Consider the following 22,675-nt stretch of genomic DNA (forward strand, 5'->3'; position numbering starts at 1 on the left):
GGAAAGGAGTTCGACCCCCTATGGTGCAACACTTTATCCAACTTGATAAGACTTAATGTTCGTGTATCAGCTATGTACTTGGGCCGTGTATCAACTCTATACTAGCTTTGTATATGGACCTTGTTGTCTTCCATTTTTAGTTGGATGAGTGCAGACTTTTCAAAAAAAAAAAAAAATCGCTGAGTTAGCATATACCAAAATGCTGCCAAAATTTCTTGTGTTTAAACTTTCTTTGAGAAAAGTTTGTTCATATTGAAGTCTGAAATGTCCTTCGTCATTCAAATAGAACTAAGGTAAGTACAAATCATTTTATAGGTATGATATTGTCCTCAATTGTGAGTCAGTGCGACGCCGCTGCCCAGATTTTTTATTTATTTATTAAAAAAAAACATACCAACCAACAAAGAATAATTGAACATTCCAAACCCAATTTCAAATGGAATTATAATAGCCATTCAAAATTATTAAGAAATACAAACGCTTATTTGTTTTAATTGAGAGCATAACAACACGAGAGAAAAGGGCAATACCTGTGAGGCTTCCCGAAGAGGGGAGGATGAGCGGCACGGTGTCGGTGGCTGTGCAAGCAAGAAGACACACTAGTGACTGGCGTTGCTTGGAGTTAGGATGCCACCGTCTCCAGTGGAGGGTAGAGGCGTTGCCGGCGGAGGCTATGATCTGCTTAGTCTCTTTCTCCCCCTTCTCTCTTGCGCCGTTGTGTGTTTGTGAATCCGAAATCACAAACGTATGTGATTTTATTTGGAGCCGAGTTGTGATTTTAGATTTAATTTAAACTAAGTCAGTTTGATTTAGATTTTATCTAACGTGGAAACTAATTTTTTTATTTTTTAATTAAAAAATGCCACATCATTAAAAAAAAATGTCAAGTCATCGTTCCGTTAGTCACATAAGTAACACCATTAACGGCAGTTAGTAAAATGACTAATACAACTCATTTTTTAAACTTGAGGGACTAATTGTGCTCACTTAAAACTTAAGGGACCAATTATGCACATAGAGTAAACTTGAGAGACCAACATTGTAGTTTCGTCTATTATATAACAAGTACAATGAATAGTTGAAAGATTCAAACATCTCATTGTTGTGAAGTATAATAACCTTTTTATTGATAAAGATCATGTCAAGACTAATGAGGTTATTTCCACTTCTCTACTTTCCACAATTTGCATATTCTCACTCTAATTCTCTATGTCTCCTTAGCATCGGATATTTGATTAAGAAAGTTGTATCCTTTGGACATTGTTATATTGGAGAGCTACAATAAAATGTAAATGTATTAGATACAGTGTGGGTGATACCGTACCATACCGGCCAGTGCACTGGTATAGGTACACCCCCTGTTTCGTACCGAAAAAAATACCGGCTATTATGGCCGCATACCGGCCGTACTGGCGAAATCCGGCTGTTTTGGCCGGTATATGGATACCGGGCCGAAATACAAATCTGAGTAAGCCAAGAAAACACAAACACAATCCTCCTCTCTTCTTTGTTCATCTGTCTCTCTCTCAAACGGTAACCCAATCAAAACACAAACACAATGTAAATTTTAGAAACAACAGATCAAGAACAGGGAAAAAATACAAATTTAATTAGAACAACAAATCTAAAATCAAAACAAAAACAACAGATTAAGAACATGAAAGCCTATCTAAGTTCCATTGTAACAATAAAGTGAATCAGAACAAGAAAAGAAGGAAGAAAAAAAAGACAAGCAGATGAAGGCCAATCTCTCTGCCGGCTATGTGTGTGAGTGAAGTGAGATGAAGAAGAAAGAAAATAAAAAACAAAAATGCAAACATAGAGGAGAAGTCAAAAGATCATGGTTGGCTGTGTCACCTGTGTATGTGAAGTGAGCCGAGAAAAAAAAAAAAGCACGGATGAAGAGGAGAAAGAGAGAGGCAGGTTCTGGAAAGTGGAGATAAGAAAGGAGAGGATGAGATATATGGGTATAGGTCAGGACTCAAGTGTGTGGTGGAGAAAAATCAAGAGAAAAAAAAAAGAAAAAAAGAAAAGAAAATGAAACGTTTGGATATGGATGAAAGAAAGGAAAAGAATAGGAAATGACCACTTAGAAACACTACTATAATATTTTCACAATATTTTCACAATAAATTTTAAGTAATTAGCTAATAATGGTGAGTAAAAAAAAATTTAGCGGTTGGTTCAAATTAGAACTAGTAACAACTTTCCACATAAGATTTTGATGTGATTCTTGTGAAAATATTGTAAAAAATATTGTGAATATAATACTTTTTATTGTTTATTTAAATTTCCTTTAGTTTAAACTTAAAAGGCCAATGCTTGGCCTCGGACCCTAGATGATGTGATAGTGAATTGATTTTAAAAAGGTGACAATTTTGTATTTTTACTTTTTCATATAATTTTTTGAAAAGTATTCTTTATTTACTTTTTTTCTTTTTCAAAAAAAACCTCTCTCTTTTTTAGACAAAAAAAAAATACCTCTCTTTATTTACTCTAAAGTATTATATAAAATAATAAACATACCAATAAAATAATCATTATAACTAAATGCTTATAAAAAAAATTATTATAATTTTGTATATTGTATAAAATAGTAAAAAATAGTGATATACTATTACAAATGAAGGGCCACTATAATTCAGCAATTCTTCAAGAACTGGAGGTGCACGTTTTAACAAAGGTAAATAAATTAGTCCTTCCGAACAGTACAACGAAAACTTTGGTTGTGATGATCTTCTTGACTTGACATTCCTCTCTTCATAGCATAGAATAGCCCCGGAACTCTCACATATTTGTGTTAGCTTGCCAAAATTTCATAGTTCAGTAAATCTACCTATTAGAAGTAGTAATATTAAATGCAAGTTAGATAGCGTGAACAATAATGTCAAAATATAAATTTCAAAGGATTTCAAAATAATCAATAAAATGGAACTTACGCCTCAAGTTGACATTCAAAGTAGGAACTTCAGTTTGTGTATTCTGCTGAGTAAATAAATCTATCAATCAAAAGATGTGGCATGAGAAGGAGGGTATTTAAAAGAAAAGGGTACAAAACTAACAGTGAGCACAACTAAAGTAATTAGCAACTTAGAGCACAATAATATGTTTTGGCCTAAATTTTATTCTAAATCTGTTGAAACTTGTTCTTAGAGAATTTTAGTTATAGTATCATTTTAAATTTATCTGAAATTAGGCAATACAATTTAACTTTAAAAAAAAAAAAAAGGTAATAGCATATATAGTAACTTAGAGAAACTGTTTTCAGGTACCCAATTTTATAATCTAGGATATATGATATCATCAGAGAGAGAGAGAGAGGGAACAATTATGCATTGTTTACAGAGAAGATGCCTGCCGCTTATCATCCACAAGCAGTGGAATGGGTCCAATGAACGATTCTGACCAAAGCAGACTTACCTTCGAATTAGTCGCTAAATGCTCACACTCATCCAAATTATATACCCAATTGATAAGTAGTTATTATATGTAATATCACTTTCATCCAAACTGTTAAATATTTACCTCTACACGTTAGAGTCAGGGATTGATTTGTTGGGCATGACAATATCCTAGCTGGGTTCCACTTGTTATATACGCTTGAACAAATGTTTGGCTAAGATTCACATTTCCCTTTCAATGGTCTTATAAAATTTAATTGATAAGGATTAAAAATACCCTATTATATTATCATAAATAAACCATCTGTAATACGCCATTTCTAATATCAAGATTTTGGTCATAACAATCTTCAAATAGTACTGTTCGAGGCATATGATAGATAACCACCAGTTTATTTCTAAGAGAACTTCGCAAGCAATTGTCATGCCTTACTAAATCCACATATATCAACCTACCCACGTAAAGAGAGAGTACGCCACCCCATTTCAAACATCACACAACCAACACAAACATACACAGAAACGAAGCCAAAATTATCACCTAATTGATAACATACAAAAATAATGTAACAAAACTACTATAGCTTTACATATTCTAAAAAAAAAAAGCTAGTGAAATAGTGCAAGTTGAACAAACCAAAAAAACTGTAGCTACAAGGTATCCGTTCTTTTTATGTATAGATAATATAATATACAAACTTGAACCCATATCCAAAAAAAAAATTAAAAAAAAAAAAAAACTTGTGTACTTGACAAGAAAAAAATCCATCTCACCAAATTGGTCAAATGCCTTGAATAAGTATGAAAAGTATTTTAGTAGCATTAGAATGAGTCAAAAACTTGACTAAACCAAAACACTATTTCTATGCTTTTTGGCTCCTTTTACATAGTTAATAGATTATTTTCATCATATTTAAATTACTAAAATTTGGTTCTATGAATGACTAGGGAGTAGTAAATTAAGGTATATTTTAAACCGATTATGATTTATGTTATACTTTGTATTCTATTGTACCATTTAGTAACATTACTATGACAATTTCTTCTATATCTCTTGTATGCCTTGGGTTAGTGCCTAATTATATCTAAGTATGAAAGTCGACAATTGGATGATACATACAATGACTACATGTGTTCTTTTTTCCAAGCATAGAACAGTGGCATCTATAATATATATATATATATATATATATATATATATATATATATTAATTGTAATCTTTTTAGCCCACTCCTCCAACTTATAAAAAAGGCGTTATTTTTCAAAAAAGAAAAAACTTTTATAAGTAAGTCTACTTTATTAATTAAAAATAAAAATCACAACAACAACAACAATAATGATTTATAAAAAATCATTATTAAAAATAAGGTGCGAGGTAATATCTAATCCCCTATAAAAAAGAACAAAACCTTAAACCAAAACAGCCTAAAACTCTTTCTTCACTTGTTCACATTCTGACACTCTTTACTCTTCATTCTCTCTCTCTCTCTCTCTCTAAAATCTCATCCATTCATGGCTGCTTCGTCGCTTCTCTCTCTTATGTTTCTCATCTCAACACTACTCTTAGCTTCATCTTCACTATCCGTAGCTACCAATCCCACCACCTTCACCATTCCTCTCTCACCCATCTTCACCAAACACCAACCCTCTGATCCAATCAAAACCCTCAATTCCCTCGCCTCCTCTTCTCTAACCAGAGCTCACCAGCTCAAGCGCCCCAAATCAAAACCCCCACTTACCAAAACCAAAGTATTTTCTCACAGCTACGGAGGCTACTCAATCTCTCTCAACTTTGGCACACCCCCACAAACCATTTCTTTCCTTTTAGATACTGGCAGCAGCCCTGTTTGGTTCCCTTGCACTTCACAATATTTTTGCACTGATTGTGACATAGACCCATCAAAAATCCCACTGTTCATTCCAAAACTATCATCTTCTTCAAAATTTATCGATTGCCAAAATCCCAATTGTGCTGTGATTTCAAGCATAAATTCCTTGTCTGGTTGCCAAGGCTGTAATTGTTCACAAGCTTGCCCTTATTCGTTTCTATACGGTTTAGGCTCAACTCTTGGGCTATTACTTTCCGAAACCCTCGATTTTCCTGAGAAACTTTTCACGAATTTTCTTGTTGGGTGCTCCATTTTCTCGACCCAGCAGCCATCCGCTGGCATTGCCGGGTTTGGTCGAACTCCAGAATCGTTGCCTTCCCAATTGGGTCTCACTAAATTCTCTTACTGTTTAATTTCTCAACGGTTCGATGACACATCAGAGAGCAGTGACCTCACTTTGTATCGTGGGTCTAGTTCTGATGCCAAGACCCCTGGCCTAAGCTACACGCCGTTTAGGAAAAACCCAGTATCGAACGACTCAGCTTTTCGTGAGTACTATTACGTTGACCTTCTTAAAATCATTGTGGGCAGTAAGCCAGTTAATATTCCGTACAAATATTTAGTTCCTGAAAATAACGCTAATGGTAACGGTGGCACTATTGTGGACTCTGGGACCACTTTCACCACCATGGAAAAGCCGATATTTGACGCCGTGGCAACCGCACTTGAGGCAGAGATGGGTAATTTTTCTAGAGCTTCTGCTAACGTGGTAGCTTCGACTCTTTTTAATCTCTGTTTTAATATTACTGGATTAAAATTCGAGAATATTAAATTTCCGGAATTAACCTTTGAGTTTAAGGGTGGGGCAAAGTTGGAACTACCGGTGGGGAATTACTTTGTACCTGTTGATGTTGGTAATTCTAGCTTGGTATGCTTGACTATTGTGACGGATAGTACATTTGGTTCGGTCGGGCCAGCGATAATTTTGGGAAATACTCAGCAGCAGAATTTTTACGTGGAGTTTGATTTAAAAAATGACAGATTTGGCTTTCGGCGACAAACTTGTAATAAAAAGTGAGCTTAGACTAAACTCAATTCTAGGCAAAGATGGTAATACTATAAAATAATATTATTTTCGTGTTCATGTGTTTTAATAAATATTATTTTTTTCTTTAAAAAATAATAATAATAGTGCCAGTTCAACTCTTCCTTTCTGTTTTTGGATGTAACTAGTTGCTAGCTAGTGCCATTGTATATGTGCGATGCACAAGATACTTAAATTATGACTGATCATTTAATTCTCAATAGACTAATTGCTCATACAAATGCTTAACAACACAAAAATATAACTAAAGAGGGTGTTGACAATTTAAATTAAACGGAGCTCTAACATATTGAAATTTTTTAGGTTTTCTTTATCTCTTAAAGTATCAATTCAATCCTCAAAGCTCAGTATAAAAAAATAGCCAAAGGATTCTAGAAAGAAACTTAAACAAACAAACAAACAAACAAACACTTTTAAAGTCCTTATGTCACAAAAATCTTATAGTCACGCATTTGAAAAACATCTTGCAGGCAGGGACGAACTGCCTTAGGGCTGAAGGGGGCCAAGTCCCCGCCCACCCCAAGCCTTTGAAAAAAAAATCTTATAGTATATATATTTACACAAAAAATTTACTTTAAGCTCTAAAATTTATATACTTGGCCCCCTTTTCCCCAAAAAATTGACAAGATGACCCATAAATCTCAAAAATAGATAACAAGAAAAATCTTTATAAAAAAAAAAAAACACACATACCCGGATAATAAGAAAAATCTTTGGACAAATCATAAATATGGTCTAAGCAAAAATAATTACAACAAATCAGTTACAAATCCTAGCAAAACAAATCACAAAAACCCAATAACTTTTACCTAATTTCTCCCTCTCATTTGAGAGCTCTATTCCTCTCTCAAATGACTCCACCTCATAGACACAAAGACAACTCTTATATTGTTGATCGCTCCATCCACACTCTAGTTAATCACCAACAACATGGATCAGTTGGTGTCTTTAACGCATCAGTGGAAAAAAATTATCTATTTTTTGAATGGTAGAATTTTTTTTTTTTAATGTTTTATTAACTTTGGAACACACTTGGCATGCATGTGTGAGATTAATTAAGTTTGGGACACACTTGGCATGCATTTGTGACTTAACTAAATTAATGTAATGACAAGAAAAGCTTTATTATTTACTTAGTTAAATACTCAAACTTACCGTCCATTATCATATGATTGTTTAATAGATTTCTTTTAATATTTTTTTCTTTACTATTTTTTCAAACCTGCGATTTTTCAAAGGAAAAATTCTCAACCTTACCAAGACACCAATAATTGTCTTACCCTTTTTTACGCTGAATATTAATGCATGATATTATTAACCATTATTTTGGTTGTTTTATTAATATAATGCTTGACAGAGATTTGAACTTTTAACTATAGTTTTTTGTATTTTTTTTTTAAGAATCTTATAACTATACATATAGCATGATGAAGTTATTAGTTATAGAAGTATGTGAAAAGAGTACATAATTTTTTTTTGTAATTTATAATGTCGATAGAATAAATAATCGGACTAATCTTGGTCAAACCTTGAAAGTATTAGGTCGTGCCAATTGACTTACAAAACTCTTGATTATAAATTGTCATTTGTGATTTTTTTTTTCAAAAAAAAAAATACAAATAATTAAAAAATTAAAGCTAATAATGCATTGTTGTCAACCTCTATTATTGATATTTCAATTTTTTAAAATTTTAGAACAAATAACTTTGACCCCCCTAAGTTTGAATCTTGGTTTCGTCCCTGATAAACTGCTTTTAATATTTGGTAGAAAAATGGTGTTTTTATCACACATGAGCCTCCCGCTCAGTCATAACTATTAACTCCATGTCATTAATTTGATTGTGAATAGCAAATTGCGACCAAGTATTTTGTGGCTAGCTAGCCTCCCAAGTTTCCCAGCAAAAGACTTTTTCTTTGTTATTGACTTACTGCTATGTTGGGTTAAGAGATACAAAGCCTTATTGCTCATGGTATGGTACAATTCCGTTGACTTTTTTTTCTATGCTCGCTATTTACTTCTTGATCAGCTTTCCACTAATTGTTATTTTCTTCTTTCTTGATCAAAGTAACATTCCCATCATTTTCATTAATAAAGAAATGAAATTACAATATTTTAATATTGAACTAGGTGATTTTGATATTTGAACTACTTGATTTTGATTTTCAAAAATGGCACGCTACAATGTCTGAATATTTTACTCACGACTTAGCCTGAGTCGTAAATGACTCGTGAAATCCAACCTGTCAAAGACTCTTCAAATTCTAGCAGGTGCTTCTCGCATGGCCTATCTCGCGAGTTGGCACTCGCGAGCTAGTTGTGAAATCCTCATTTTCACAGAATCTTCACCAAACTCTCACACACAACCCTTACATTAAATCCCACAAAAATGCAAGGAAATGATTGAACATAATTACAATCAAAGTTGACATGGAATTAAAGCCAATAAAAAACATAGTTGTAAATCACAATTTACAAAAATCTTGATTATAAATTGTCATTTGTGTTTTTTTTTTTTTCAAAATAAAAAATACAAATAATTAAAAAATTAATGCTAATAATGCATTGTTGACAACCTCTAATATTGATATTTCAATTTTTTAAAATCTTTGAACAAAGAAATTCGACCCCCCCTAAGTTTGAATCCTGCTTCCGTCCTTACTTGCAGGCAATTTTTAAGAGGTAAAATTAAAGGTCAATGCTAAGGAAAAAGATTTGACCATAGCCTGGCACTCATGTTTAGAGACTCCATTCTAAAAACTCTCAATGAATTAATAGAGACAGCATAAGACTGAAATATAGAAAAGAATTAACAGTTGTGGAATTGAATGTTGTTTTGAAGGAAATTGTCAATTGAGTGGGTACCTCTTGCGATCATCTTCATCACCATCATCTAAGCCATTCTAAATCTATAGTCTATATTTTTCTCATAATAGATTAGTTTAGCATCCAGAGAATCATTTTTGGGGAACCATGTTTATCTACGACACAACAAATATATCCTTTTATAATACCCACTAATGAATCATATATCTCACTAGTTTTCATAAACATTCTTACAAATATATTGAATGCATAATGAAATTCAATCCCTAACAAAGTTTAAATCTTTTTGCCACGTAATTGATATATATGACTTGAAACGGTGAACATATATTAAACAAAATAAATAGGATGGATATCAACAAAGATACAAACATTGCCAATCTTGATGAACCAATATCTTTTGCATTGGTCCAAGAACAAACGCATTAGTTTCAATAATTGTTCTAGAGTGAATGATGTACAAAATTAAAGAGTGAGAACTTACTAAAAAATAAAAAATAAAGGTATTGGAATTCAAAGGGCGTGATTTTTACACTTAAAGGAAGTGTGCCAAAGTTTGAAATGTGGCTTTTAAGAGAGGAGACAACAAAGGCAGGTAACCTAGCACAAAAAAGAAAAAAGAAGACAGTTTGTCAATTTCCCTCTTTTACATTTGCTAAGAGCCTTTGCACTTAACTTAAACAACTCAAAATTAGAGCCATATCTAGCAAACCATTAATTAAATTAATGTAAAAATTCAACAACAATTCAATTTTCACAAATCGAACATCATAAGCTATTTGATTATTTTAACAATAATTAAATCCATAACTTAAAATTTTGTATAATTTGGATCTAGTCAAAAGAAGAAGAGGCAAGGCCTTAGCAGACAAACCTTTTGGATTCGATTTCATGGAGAAGTTGCTCATGGTTTTTGTCTCACGAATGATCCTACACACAATGGATTGAGATCTCTACAAAGGTATTAGAGTTAGAGAGAGAGGTAGCTATCTTCTCCACCAAGTTCTGCCAATGGACGTGTATCTCATGTACCCCCTCTAAAAATTTCATTGTTTATCTTTCTCTCGTTTCTAACGCCTGGTCCTTTCGGTTTAAGAATGTAGTAAATATTTGTGCATCAAAATCAAGAAAAATTTTAGGACAAATGACACAGAATTGGAGCTCAATTTTGCCTAGTCCCTTCGATTTTAGCGTGTAGTAAGTATCTCTGTATCAAAATTAAGATAAGTTTTAGAACACATGGCACAAAATTAGAACTCAATTTTAGAACTTAATTAGATTTTCTCTGAGTTTTACCTATATATATAATTATTAAAATAAAGAACAATAAGAGATGGAAAATACTGATGATGATGAAAAAATGTCAATGTAATAAATATTTTTGCAAATGGTGAACATGATGATAACATTGGCTTATATGAAGTTGATTGGGCAAGATGATATGTATGATAAAAAAACATCATTATTTTGGTTCATATGTCATGTATTATCACTTTTGAGTTCAATTAATTTGAATGTGTATGTTATAAGTATAAATTAATTTAATTTCTTAAGTTGAATGAATATATTTCGAATTTTTAATGAATATGTCTACTATATGTATATTTATAATTTTTTTACAAATTTTATTATGTGTTAGTGTATCTTACGTTAAATGATAAAGAAAATAAAATAAAATTCACAATATGATTCACATTATGACAACTATAGTTTAAGGCCTGTGGAGGTAGGGAGATTTGATGGAGTTAAAAACCAAAGAATCAACCAGTTAAAAAATAATAATGATATAGAAAATTTTCAAATGTCTTTGTCACATTATTACAACTTTTTATATATAACCACACTAGTATATGCGTTTCCTCACAACATTCTTAATAATAACTAGTCGCTAACCCGTGTGATGCACGAGAAATCTATTGTGTATGAAGATGTAAATAATTTTGTCTCTTCATCTTTGATTGTACATTAAGATTTCAATCTCAAAGTTTCCTATCCTTGATATGAAAAATTAAATTACGTAATGAAAAATAGAAATGAAACTTAGATTGAAAAACAACTTTAAATTATTTTTTGTATCTTCTTTCTTGTTGCTTCATAGAAGTCACTAAACAACTCCTTTTGTTTTCCTTGATTACAGATGTTGGTGTGAGTTGTACATTGCTTTCAACATCAACTTTTTGAAACTATGTAGAAGCACCACCTTGTTCACTTGATAAGTTGTTGTTACAATATATAGAAGTTAAATATCAAATTTGTACATAAAACCAAGTTTGAGATAACTAAGAAACTTAAACATGCAATCACATTCCAATTTCAAATTCTTTCTAGAAACATATTACCAATAAATATACCAAAAAAAATATAGAATAAAGGAGAAGAGATTGGTAGTGAGTTAACTATAACAGAAACGAAAAATTCTAATGATCTAGATTTTACTCAAAAAATATAGGCATTTATGGGTTCAATGCGAAAATTGTTATGGATTAAATTATAAGAAATTTTTGAAATCAAAAATGAATATTCGTGAAGATCCATAGTTCCAAACAACCTAGATAACAAAATGCCAAATCCTTATATGCAAAACAATAAGAATCCAATTTCCAGCCAACATTCAAGAAACATTAGTAACATTAATAGAAGAGAATTAGTGCAGTGCAGAAAGTTTGAAATAGTGCAGTGTAGTGTAGATTTTAATTGTAAAAAAGTGCATATTTTAAATGTAAAATGCAGATTTTATGCAGGAAAATAGTGCAAAACAAATTTTATTCACTGAGAAATTTAAACAAACACACAGGGAAAAAAAAAAAACAAAGATAACCAACACAACACAAGTCCTCAAGTAAAGCCTAAAGCCTCTTGGTTGGAGATGTCTAACAAAATGGAACAACCTCAACATGCATAAAAAAATTCAACACCTAAAATAACAAAGCAACCATTAGTCAACTCAAATAAGCCTTAATCATAATTGCAGTATGAATTCATATATGTAAAGATTACATAAAAAAGGAAAATTCTTCAAACATAATGAGGTTCTACTGGATTTTTTAGTCACAATTTTTTTTTTTTTTTTTATTATTAGTAAGGTTTAGACCCAAGGGGAAGGGGAGATTCAAACTTCTAACCTCACTTCAAGAGGGTTCCCAACAGACTGTGGTATCCCTTGGGGTTTACTCATTATCAAAGATCTAATTATAAACTCATCAAATAATTACTTACCTAAAGGTGTTTACAATCACTACAATTATCTCAAACAATCAAAATCAGCATGAGAACAAAAGCATTAAAATTTTAAAACTGGGCTTTTATGTTAAATTAAAAAAAGCAGATTACAATTCTTAAATAGCCACAATTTTCATAAATGAAATATTGTCAAAAGCATAAATAGATAACAAACCAAATCCAATTTATCAAATTGTTTGAAGCTATAGGCGATAAGAATGCAGCTCTGTAATCGATAAGTTTTTGGTAAGAATCAATTCATGGACAGCAAATATTTCATCATTTGATGGAAGACTTCAACTAATCCAAACTTCCTGTAAATGTTGTATTTCTTTTTGGTGTTCATGTTTATTGGACCAGCATTTTTGTTCTACCTACACAGAAAATCAAGCCGATTGAGAGCTAGTTCAATAGGTTTTTATGAAAAAGTACTAATTCCTCTGCTTCAGGTGTTAAGTTTTTTGGGGGGGGGGGGTGGGGGAGTGTCTAATTAGTTTAATCAATAATTTTACCAAGGTACATAAAAACAAATGATCCCCATCAGCCTTTACTGGGTGCCAGCCAATCATTATTTCTCTCATAAACCATGATAAGGCTGCACAACAACAACAATGCATATATAGTAATATAGACATTAAAAATGCCTTTAATCTAAGTATTATACCGATGTCAAGATGGCCTACAATTACATATACCAAATAAAGGTTTTTTAGAGTTATTTTATTCCAAAAACCATAGATGCTAACCTTGAGATCAACATTGATAGCATATATTGAAAGAGACAAATATATTGAGGAATGGAACATCAATCTAAATGTAGAAAGAAGCATTATCAATAGCAGTACCTTCGTCCACCAATTCCTTGCAATATTAGTCCCATCTTCTAAAATTTGGTTGCTTCAAGGGGATTTATTTTGAAATAGAGCAGCTTGAAAGTTGTTGACAGCTATAATCAAACACATTGTAGGAAATCCATTAATAAACAATCAACACTCTTAGACAACTACCAGAGGCTTTTTGTGGGTATTTTAATTTAACACTTTGGGCTTTGGCGCTTAAGTATGAGATTACATTGTAGGCTTTTTCTAATACTCACACTATCTATTTCCCTATTTTTTTTTTTCCTGGAACCTAAGCCACTGCGTTGGCTTGGATCATTCCCATGTTATACTTTTCATACTTTCTTTTTTATAGTAATACAATTTCTGCCTTTTCAATCAAATAATAATCGAAACTGAATTTAACTCCCAACTATTAAAACAAATTAAAATAAAGACTCACTTAAATAGCAAGTTCCATTCAATTACACACCATATGAATTTATTTCTATTTTTTTAAAGAGAATCCACATTGGTTCTTCCATTGACATTATTTAGAAACACCCTACCCTGTGGTGAAGTTTGAGACTTCCCCTAAAGTATTTCAAATTATTACTATTCAGACACAGCAACCCAAAACACCAAAGCAGATTACCCACAACCACAAAAAAAATTCCATGAACAATTGAAGTGGAGAGAGAACAGTATATAGAAAGTAATAACTGGGCAGATAGATTTTCAATTGAAGAGCAAATCGAAATTCTTAACTCAACAAATATGGTGAAAAAATTCAAAAACCCTAACTCACACACAGAGACAAAAATTTATAGAGTTATACCTCTTCGGTATAAGCAAAGCAGCTGAGGAGGTAATTCTCTTAATCCTTTCAGGGGCTTTGAGCTTCCAAAGCTTTTTCCAGGTTACATCAGTTCGTGGTTGGCGTATCAGTGAGTTGGGTTGCAAGATGGTAGGTAGATTTAACAGAGAATTTTCCATTGGGGTTCGGTAACCATAGAAGCTTGTCTGGTCTCGGGGTGGGAGGATGGGGAGAGAAGAGATTTTGCGATTTGGGGGAAGGAGTAGAGTAGAGAAGAGATGCGTTTTGAGTTTTTGATTTTCATAATTGGGTAGAAATTTTAGCTGAAATTTTGGGTTTGAATGAGAAGTTGGAGCGTTACACAATACGCTATTAGGATTTTAGCTTTTTTTTTTAGTTGAAAATATATTTTTTTCTTTTTTAATAATGCTCACGTGTAAAATTATGGAGAGATCAAAGTTTCGGTTATATAATAATAATAATAATAATAATAATAATAATAATAAAATAATAAAAAGTTATCTTTCTTTGAACTTAAAAGGTTATTTCTCAAAAAACAATTTCTTTTATAAGTAAGTCAACTTTACTAATAAAAAATAAAAAGTCGTAATAAAAATAATAATAAGTTAAAAAAATATAATTAAAAAAATACGTGCAAGGCACTAGCAAATCTTTAGTCCATTAAAACTTGAAGGACCAATTGCGCATACGGGATAAACTTGAGAGATCAACATTGTAATTTCGCCTATTTTTTTTATAACATTATTTTCATCATTATTAAATTACTAAAATTTTGTTTATAGGAATGACTAGTAAATTAAGGTATATTTTGAACCGAGTATGATTTATGTTAGACTTTGTATTCTATTGTAGCATTTAGTAATATTACTATTACAATTTCTTCTGTATCTCATGTATGAGTATGACTTGGGTTGGTGCCTAATTATATCCAAGTATGAAAGTCAAATCACGACAATTGAATGATACCTATATACAATGATCACATGTGTTCTTTTTTCAAAGTATAGAAAAATGAGATCTAATCATATATATATATATATATATATATATATATATATATATATATATATATATATATATATATATTATTTGTAATCTTTTTAGCCCATTCCTCCAACTCGCAGAAAAAGAGTTATTTTTCAACAACAAAAAAAAAAAAACTTTTATATGTAAGTCAACTTTATAAATAAAAAAGGGTAAATTGCAAGTTAAATTTTACACACTGAAATTTCAAGTTTTGGATTTTACCCCATAAAGTTTAGGATGTTTAGATTTTACACCGTGATATTTCAAAACTTGGATTTTACTCCATAAAGTTTAGGATTGTTTATATTTTACACCCCAAAATTCTGAGATTTTAGGGTGTAAAATCTAAACACTCCAAAATTTTAAGGAGTAAAATCTAAACACTTCTAAAATATAGGAGGTAAAATCTAAACGTCACCAAAATTTAGGAGATAAAATCCAAATTCTGAAATTTTAAGACATAAAATCCAATTAACCCCAAACTTGAAGGGTATAATTTATAATTTTTCCATTCAAAAATAAAAATCACAACAACAACAATAATATATAATAATAATAAAAAAACATTATTAAAAATAAGGTGCAAGGTAATATCTAATTTCCTATAAAAAAAGAACAAAACCTTAAACCAAAACAGCCTATAAACTCTTTCTTTCGCTTGTTCACATCCCGCCACTCTTTACGCTTCATTCTCTCTATCACTCTCTAAAATCTCATCCATTCATGGCTGCTTCGTCGCTTCTCTCTCTTATGTTTCTCATCTCAACATTACTCTTAGCTTCATCTTCACTATCCGTAGCTCCCAATCCCACCACCTTCACCATCCCTCTCTCAGCCATCTTCACCAAAAACCAACCCTCTGATCCAATCAAAACCCTCAATTCCCTCGCTTCTTCTTCTCTAACCAGAGCGCACCACCTCAAGCACCCCAAATCAAAACCCCCACTTACCAAAACCAAAGTATTTTCTCACAGCTACGGAGGCTACTCAATCTCTCTCAACTTTGGCACACCCCACAAACCATTTCTTTCATTTTAGATACTGGCAGCAGCCCTATTTGGTTCCCTTGCACTTCACAATATATTTGCATCGATTGTCACATAGACCCATCAAAAATCCCACTGTTCATTCCAAAACTATCATCTTCTTCAAAATTTATCGATTGCCAAAATCCCAATTGTGCTCGGATTTCAAGCTCAAATCCCTCGTCTAAGTTGTGCCAAGGCTGTAATTGTTCACAAGCTTGCCCTTATTCGTTTCAATACGGTATAGGCTCAACTCTTGGGCTATTACTTTCCGAAACTCTCGATTTTCCTGAAAAACTTTTCACTAATTTTCTTGTTGGGTGCTCCATTATCTCGACCCAGCAGCCCGCTGGCATTGCTGGGTTTGGTCGAACTCCAGAATCGTTGCCTTCCCAATTGGGTCTCAGTAAATTCTCTTACTGTTTAATTTCTCAACGGTTCAACGACACGTCAGAGAGCAGTGACCTCACTTTGTATCGCGGGTCTAGTTCTGATGCCAAGACCCCTGACCTAAGCTACACGCCGTTTAGGAAAAACCCAGTATTGAACGACTCAACTTTTCGTGAGTTCTATTACGTTGACCTTCGTAAAGTAATTGTGGGCAGTAAGTCAGTTAATATTCCGTACAAATATTTGGTGCCTGAAAATAACACTAATGGTAGCGGTGGCACTATTGTGGACTCTGGGACCACTTTCACCATCATGGCAACGCCGATATTTGACGCCGTGGCAACCGCGTTTGAGGCAGAGATGGGTAATTTTTCTAGAGCTTCTGCTGCCGCGAAAGCTTTTATTGGTTTGAATCTTTGTTTTAATATTACCGGATTAAAATTCGAGAAGATTAAATTTCCGAAATTAACGTTTGAGTTTATGGGTGGGGCAAAGATGGAATTACCGGTGGTGAATTATTTTTTACCTGTTGATTTTGGTAATTCTAGCTTCGTGTGCTTGACTATTATGACAGACATTATACTTGATTTGGTCGGGCCAGCGATCATTTTGGGAAATACTCAGCAGCAGAATTTTTACGTGGAGTTTGATTTGAAAAATGACAGATTTGGCTTTCGACGACAAACTTGTAATAAAAAGTGAGCTTCCACTAAACTCAATTCTAGGCAAAGATGGTAATACTAGAAAATAATACTATTTTTGTGTTTATGTATTTTAATAAATATTATTGTTTTCTTTAAAAAAAAATAATAATATTGCCAGTTCAGCTACTCCTTTCTGTTTTTGGATGTAACTAGTTGCTAGCTAGTGATATTGTACATGTGTGATGCACAATATACTCAAATTATGACTCATTTAATTCTCAATAGATTGATTGCTCATACAAATACTCAACAACACAAAAATATAACTAAAGAGGGATTTGACAATTTAAATTAAACGGAGCTCTAACATATTGAAGTTTTTTAGGTTTTCTTTATCTCTTAGAGTATCAATTCAATCCTCAAAACTCAGTATAAAAAAATAGCCAAAGGATTCTAGAAAGAAACTTAAAAAAACAAACAAACACTTTTAAAGTCCTTATGTCACAAAAATCTTATAATCAAGCATTTGACAAACTTCTTGCAGGCAGGGACGGAACTACCTTATGGCTGAGGGGACCATGCCCCCCCCCCCCCCTAAGCCTTTGAAAAAAAAATCTTATAGTATATATATTTATGCAAAAAATTTACTTTAAGCTCTATAATTTATATACTTGGCCCCCCTTCCCCAAAAAATTGACAAGATGACCCATAAATCTCAAAAATAGATAACAAGAAAATTCTTTTTTTAAGAAAAAAAACACATACCCGGATAATAAGAAAAAACTTTGGACAAATCATAAATATGGTCTAAACAAAAACAATAACAACAAATCAGTTACAAATCCTAGCAAAACAAATCACAAAAATCCAATAACTTTTACCTAATTTCTCTCTCTCATTTGAGAGCTCTATGCCTCTCTCAAATGATTTCACCTCATAGACACAGAAACAACTCTTATATTGTTGATCGCTCCATCCACACACTAATTAATCACCAACAACTTGGATCAGTTGGTGTCTTTAACGCATCAGTGGAAAAAAATTATCTATTTTTTGAATGGTAGAATTTTTTTTATTTTTAATGTTTTATTAAGGGACACACTTAGCATGCATGTGTGAGATTAGTTAACTTTGGGAAACACTTGGCATGCATTTGTGACTTAATTAAATTAATGTAATGACGGGAAAAGCTTTATTATTTTCTTAGTTAAAGACTCAAAGTTACCGTCCATTATCATGTGATTGTTTAATAGAACTCTTTCAATATTTTTTTCTTTACTATTTTTTCAAACTTGGAATTTTTCAAAGGAAAAATTCTCAACCTTACCAAGACACCAATAATTGTCTTACCCTTTTTTACGCTGAATATTAATGCATGATATTATTAACCATTATTTTGGCTGTTTTATTAATATAATGCTTGACATAGATTTGAACTTTTAACTATAGTTTTTTGTATTTTTTTTTTTTAAAGAATCTTATAACTATACATATAGCATGATGAAGTTATTAGTTATAGAAGTATGTGAAAAGAGCACATAATTTTTTTTTAATTTATAATGTCAATAGAATAAAGAATCGGACTAATCTTGGTCAGACCTTGAAAGTATTAGGACGTGCTAATTGACTTAGAAAACTCTTGATTAAAAATTGTCATTTGTGATTTTTTTTTCAAAATAAAAAATACAAATAATTAAAAAATTAATGCTAATAATACATTGTTGGCAACCTCTACTATTGAAATTTCAATTTTTTAAAATTTTTGAACAAATAACTTTGACCCTCCTAATTTTGAATCCTGGTTCCGTCTTTGATAAACTGCTTTTAATATTTGACAGAAAAATGGTGCTTTTATCACACATGAGCCTCCCACTCATTCATAACTATTAACTCCGTGTCATTAATTTGATTGTGAATAGCAAATTGCAACCAAATATTTTGTGGCTAGCTAGCCTCCCAGGTTTCCTAGCAAAAGACTTTTTCTTTGTTATTGACTTCCTGCTACATTGGGTAAGACTTACAAGCCTTTGCTCATGGTACGGTACAATTCCATTGACTTGCTTTTCTATGCTCGCTATTTACTTCTTGGTCAGTTTTCCTCTAATTGCTATTTTCTTCTTTCTTGATCAAAGTAACATCCTCATCATTTTCATTAATAAAGAAATGAAATTACAATATTTGAATATTGAACTACGTGATTTTGATTTTCATAAATGGCACACTACAATGTTTGAGTATTTTACTCGCGACTTGGCCTGAGTCGCAAATGACTCTTGAAATCCAGCTTGTCAAAAACTCTTCAAATTCCAATATGTGCTTCTCGCATGGCCTGTTTCGCGAGTTGGAACTTGCAAGCTAGTCATGAAATCCTCATTTTCACAGAATCTTCACCAAACTCTCAAACACAACGCTCACATTAAATTCCACAAAAATGCAAGGAAATGATTGAACATAATTACAATCAAATTTGACACGGAATTAAAGCCAATAAAAAACATAGTTGTAAATCACAATTTACAAAACTCTTGATTATAAATTGTCATTTGTGATTTTTTTTTTTCAAAATAAAAAATACAAATAATTAAAAAAAATCATGCTAATAATGCATTGTTGACAACCTCTAATATTGATATTTCAATATTTTAAAATCTTTGAACAAAGAAATTCAACCCCTCCCCCCCCCCCCCCTCTCTTAAGTTTGAATCCTGCTTCCGTCCTTGCTTGCAAGCAATTTTTAAGAAATAAAATTAAAGGCCAATGCTAAGGAAAAATATTTGACCATAGCCTGGCACTCATTTTTAGAGACACCATTCTGAAAACTCTCATGGAACTAATAGAGACAGCATAAGACTGAAATATAGAAAAGAATTAAGAGTTGTGGAATTGATTAATGTTGTTTTGAAGGAAATTGTCAATTGAGTGGGTACCTCTTGCGATCATCTTCATCACCATCATCTAAGCCATTCTAAATCTATAGTCTATATTTTTCTCATAATAGATTAGTTTAGCATCTAGGGATAATACCCACTAATGAATCATATATCTCACTCGTTTTCATAAACATTCTTACAAATATATTGAATGCATAATGAAAATCAACCCCTAACAAAGTTTAAATCTTTTTGCCATGTAATTGATATATATGACTTGAAACGGTCGATATATATTAAACGAAATAAATAGGATGGATATCAACAAAGATATAAACATTGCCAATCTTGATGAACCAATATCTTTTGCATTGGTCCAAGAACAAACGCATTAGTTTCAATAATTGTTCCAGAGTGAATGACGTACAAAATTAAAGAGTGAGAACTTACTAAAAAATTAAAAATTGAAACTAAAGGTATTGGAATTCAAAGGGCACGACTTTTACACTTAAAGAAAGTGTGCCAAAGTTTGAAATGTGGCTTTTAAGTGAGGAAACAACAAAGGCAGGTATCCTAGCACAAAAAAGAAAAAAGAAGACAGTTTGTCAATTTCCCTCTTCTACATTTGCTAAAAGCCTTTGCACTTAACTTAAACAACTCAAAATCAAAGCCATATATAGCAAACCATTAATTAAATTTAATATAAAAATTCAACAACAATTCAATTTTCACAAATCAAACATCATAAGTTATTTGATTGTTTTAACAATAATTGAAACCATAACTTAAAATTTTGAATAATTTGGATCTAATCAAAAGAAGAAGAGGCAAGGCCTTAGCAGACAAACCTTTTGGATTCGATTTCATGGAGAAGTTGCTCATGTTTTTTGTCTCACGAATGATCCTGCACACAATGGATTGAGATCTCTACAAAGGTATTAGAGTTATTGAGAGGTAGCTATCTTCTCCACCAGGTTCTGCCAATGGACGTGTATCTTATGTACCCCCTCTAAATAATTTCATTGTTTATCAATCTCTCGTTTCTAATGCCTGGTCCTTTCAGTTTAAGAATGTAGTAAATATTTGTGCATCAAAATTAAGAAAAATTTTAGGGCAAATGACACAAAATTAGAGCTCAATTTTGCCTAGTCCCTTCTATCCTGAGGGACCACCTTAGCCTTGCCTTTACCCAGCTGTTAGTCCTCCTCGGCCCGCTTAAACTTGACAATGTGGTCTATGAGTTAACACACATTTTTGACAGGTTTCCCAGTCAAAGACTTCCTCAAACTATGCTTGGCAGGTAGGCCGACCTTGAATGTCCTTACAGCCACGTCGTCAAAATTCCCATCAATTTCATTAAACATTTCCCAGTATCGGTTAGAGTACGTCTTCAGGGTTTCCCCCTCTTGCATAGTCATAGACAACAGAGAGTTCAGATTCCAAGGAACTCTGCTGCAAGTGACAAAACGAGAATCAAAGGCTCTTGTGAGCTCCTTAAAGAAGGCTATAGAACCTTCTTCCAAACCATTGAACCATCTCATCACCACGAGCCCCAAACTGGATGGGAACACTTTGCACATTAAGGTTTCATTCTTAGAGTGAATAACCATTATCTGGTTGAAATAGCTCACATGCTCCATAAGGTCTGTCCTGCCATTGTAGATAGTGAACATTGGTTGAGTAAACCACCGAGGAAGCTTCCCCCTCTCAACCCTTCGAGTAAAAGGTGACTTAGAAATCTAATTTAGGGCCCTGCTCATAGCATCATAGCCCAGGCCCCTATGAGACAGACTTTTCCCTCTTCACCTATAATGGCGATCCTCGTCACACGAAAAAGACTCACTGGGGGGAGTCCTTGACCTAGGCCGATAGCTGTTGTCATTATCATTGCCAAAAGAATGGTCAGAACTAGAGGGAGTTCCCCTACGTCGCTTGCGATGCAACCTCCTACGCAACTGGTCAATCTCCATGTGCATGCTTCTAGTATTTTCTTCATTGGAGATGTGACTCCCACTACGAGACTGGCTCCTACTAGTGTGTGCGGTGTGCACACTAACCTCTCGGTCCCTTCTTGGCTCAAGATTGACAAAATGATCCTGACGTTGAGACCTAACGGACTCTTCTCAGTTTGTTCCCGAGCCTACCATAACTGAACGTTAATCTCACCAAAGCTCAAGTAGTTTCCCACAGACGACACCAATCGTAAGGACACAATTTGGCACCTAAGCTCAAGAGGTAAAAGGATCTAGGCTCAAAAAGTCCAATACAATGAATTTGCAGAGAGTAATTACAGTGAGTCCAGATGACAAGAAAACAAGAATAAACTGGTTTTGCCCAAAGAAAATCGTCTTCGGCACAGTCCAAGGAAACTAGTTCTTATATATATATATATATATATATATCTTTTGAATTTGGTTACAAGTCCAGTTCTTGTTGCTACAGTATTTTTTCGTCCAAATCTTAGATCGGCCCCCCTGTAAAGGGTTTCCTTTCCTATTATATACCCCTCTCTTCTTCATCTCCACTGTCCATGTGTAGGTCAAGTTGCTGGCTTTAATCCTTGACCCATCAGCACCTTCCTGAAGTCTTTGGGAGTAGTTATAATGCTGCTAGCCACTGTTCAAGTATCACCTCCACATTAATGCGGCTAGAGGGTTAACTGCAGAGCATTCAATGCAGTGGTAG

At 32.8% G+C, this 22,675-nt stretch overlaps 2 protein-coding genes and 1 pseudogene across 2 annotated transcripts; 2 read left to right on the forward strand and 1 right to left on the reverse strand.

The window, feature by feature from the left end:
* The first annotated feature begins 4,795 nt into the window (after positions 1-4,795).
* On the forward strand, positions 4,796-6,423 carry LOC142611141 (putative aspartyl protease At4g16563). The gene has a single exon (XM_075783183.1). The coding sequence runs from the start codon at positions 4,915-4,917 to the stop codon at positions 6,307-6,309; it is 1,395 nt and encodes a 464-aa protein (XP_075639298.1). The 5' UTR covers positions 4,796-4,914; the 3' UTR covers positions 6,310-6,423.
* Positions 6,424-15,772: 9,349 nt separating this feature from the next.
* Positions 15,773-17,234, forward strand: LOC142609331 (putative aspartyl protease At4g16563; annotated as a pseudogene).
* A 3,997-nt stretch (positions 17,235-21,231) lies between these two features.
* Positions 21,232-21,663, reverse strand: LOC142608757 (uncharacterized). The gene has a single exon (XM_075780438.1). It carries the CDS (start codon positions 21,661-21,663, stop codon positions 21,232-21,234), a length of 432 nt encoding a protein of 143 aa, XP_075636553.1.
* Positions 21,664-22,675: the final 1,012 nt, after the last annotated feature.

The sequence above is a fragment of the Castanea sativa genome, chromosome 9 (assembly GCF_040712315.1).
Source record: "Castanea sativa cultivar Marrone di Chiusa Pesio chromosome 9, ASM4071231v1".
NCBI classification, from domain to species: Eukaryota; Viridiplantae; Streptophyta; class Magnoliopsida; order Fagales; family Fagaceae; genus Castanea; species Castanea sativa.

Coding starts and splice junctions, on each gene's coding strand:
- LOC142611141 (XM_075783183.1), top strand. CDS start 4,915: ATGGCTGCTTCGTCGCTTCTCTCTCTTATGTTTCTCATCTCAACACTA.
- LOC142608757 (XM_075780438.1), bottom strand. CDS start 21,663: ATGTTCACTATCTACAATGGCAGGACAGACCTTATGGAGCATGTGAGC.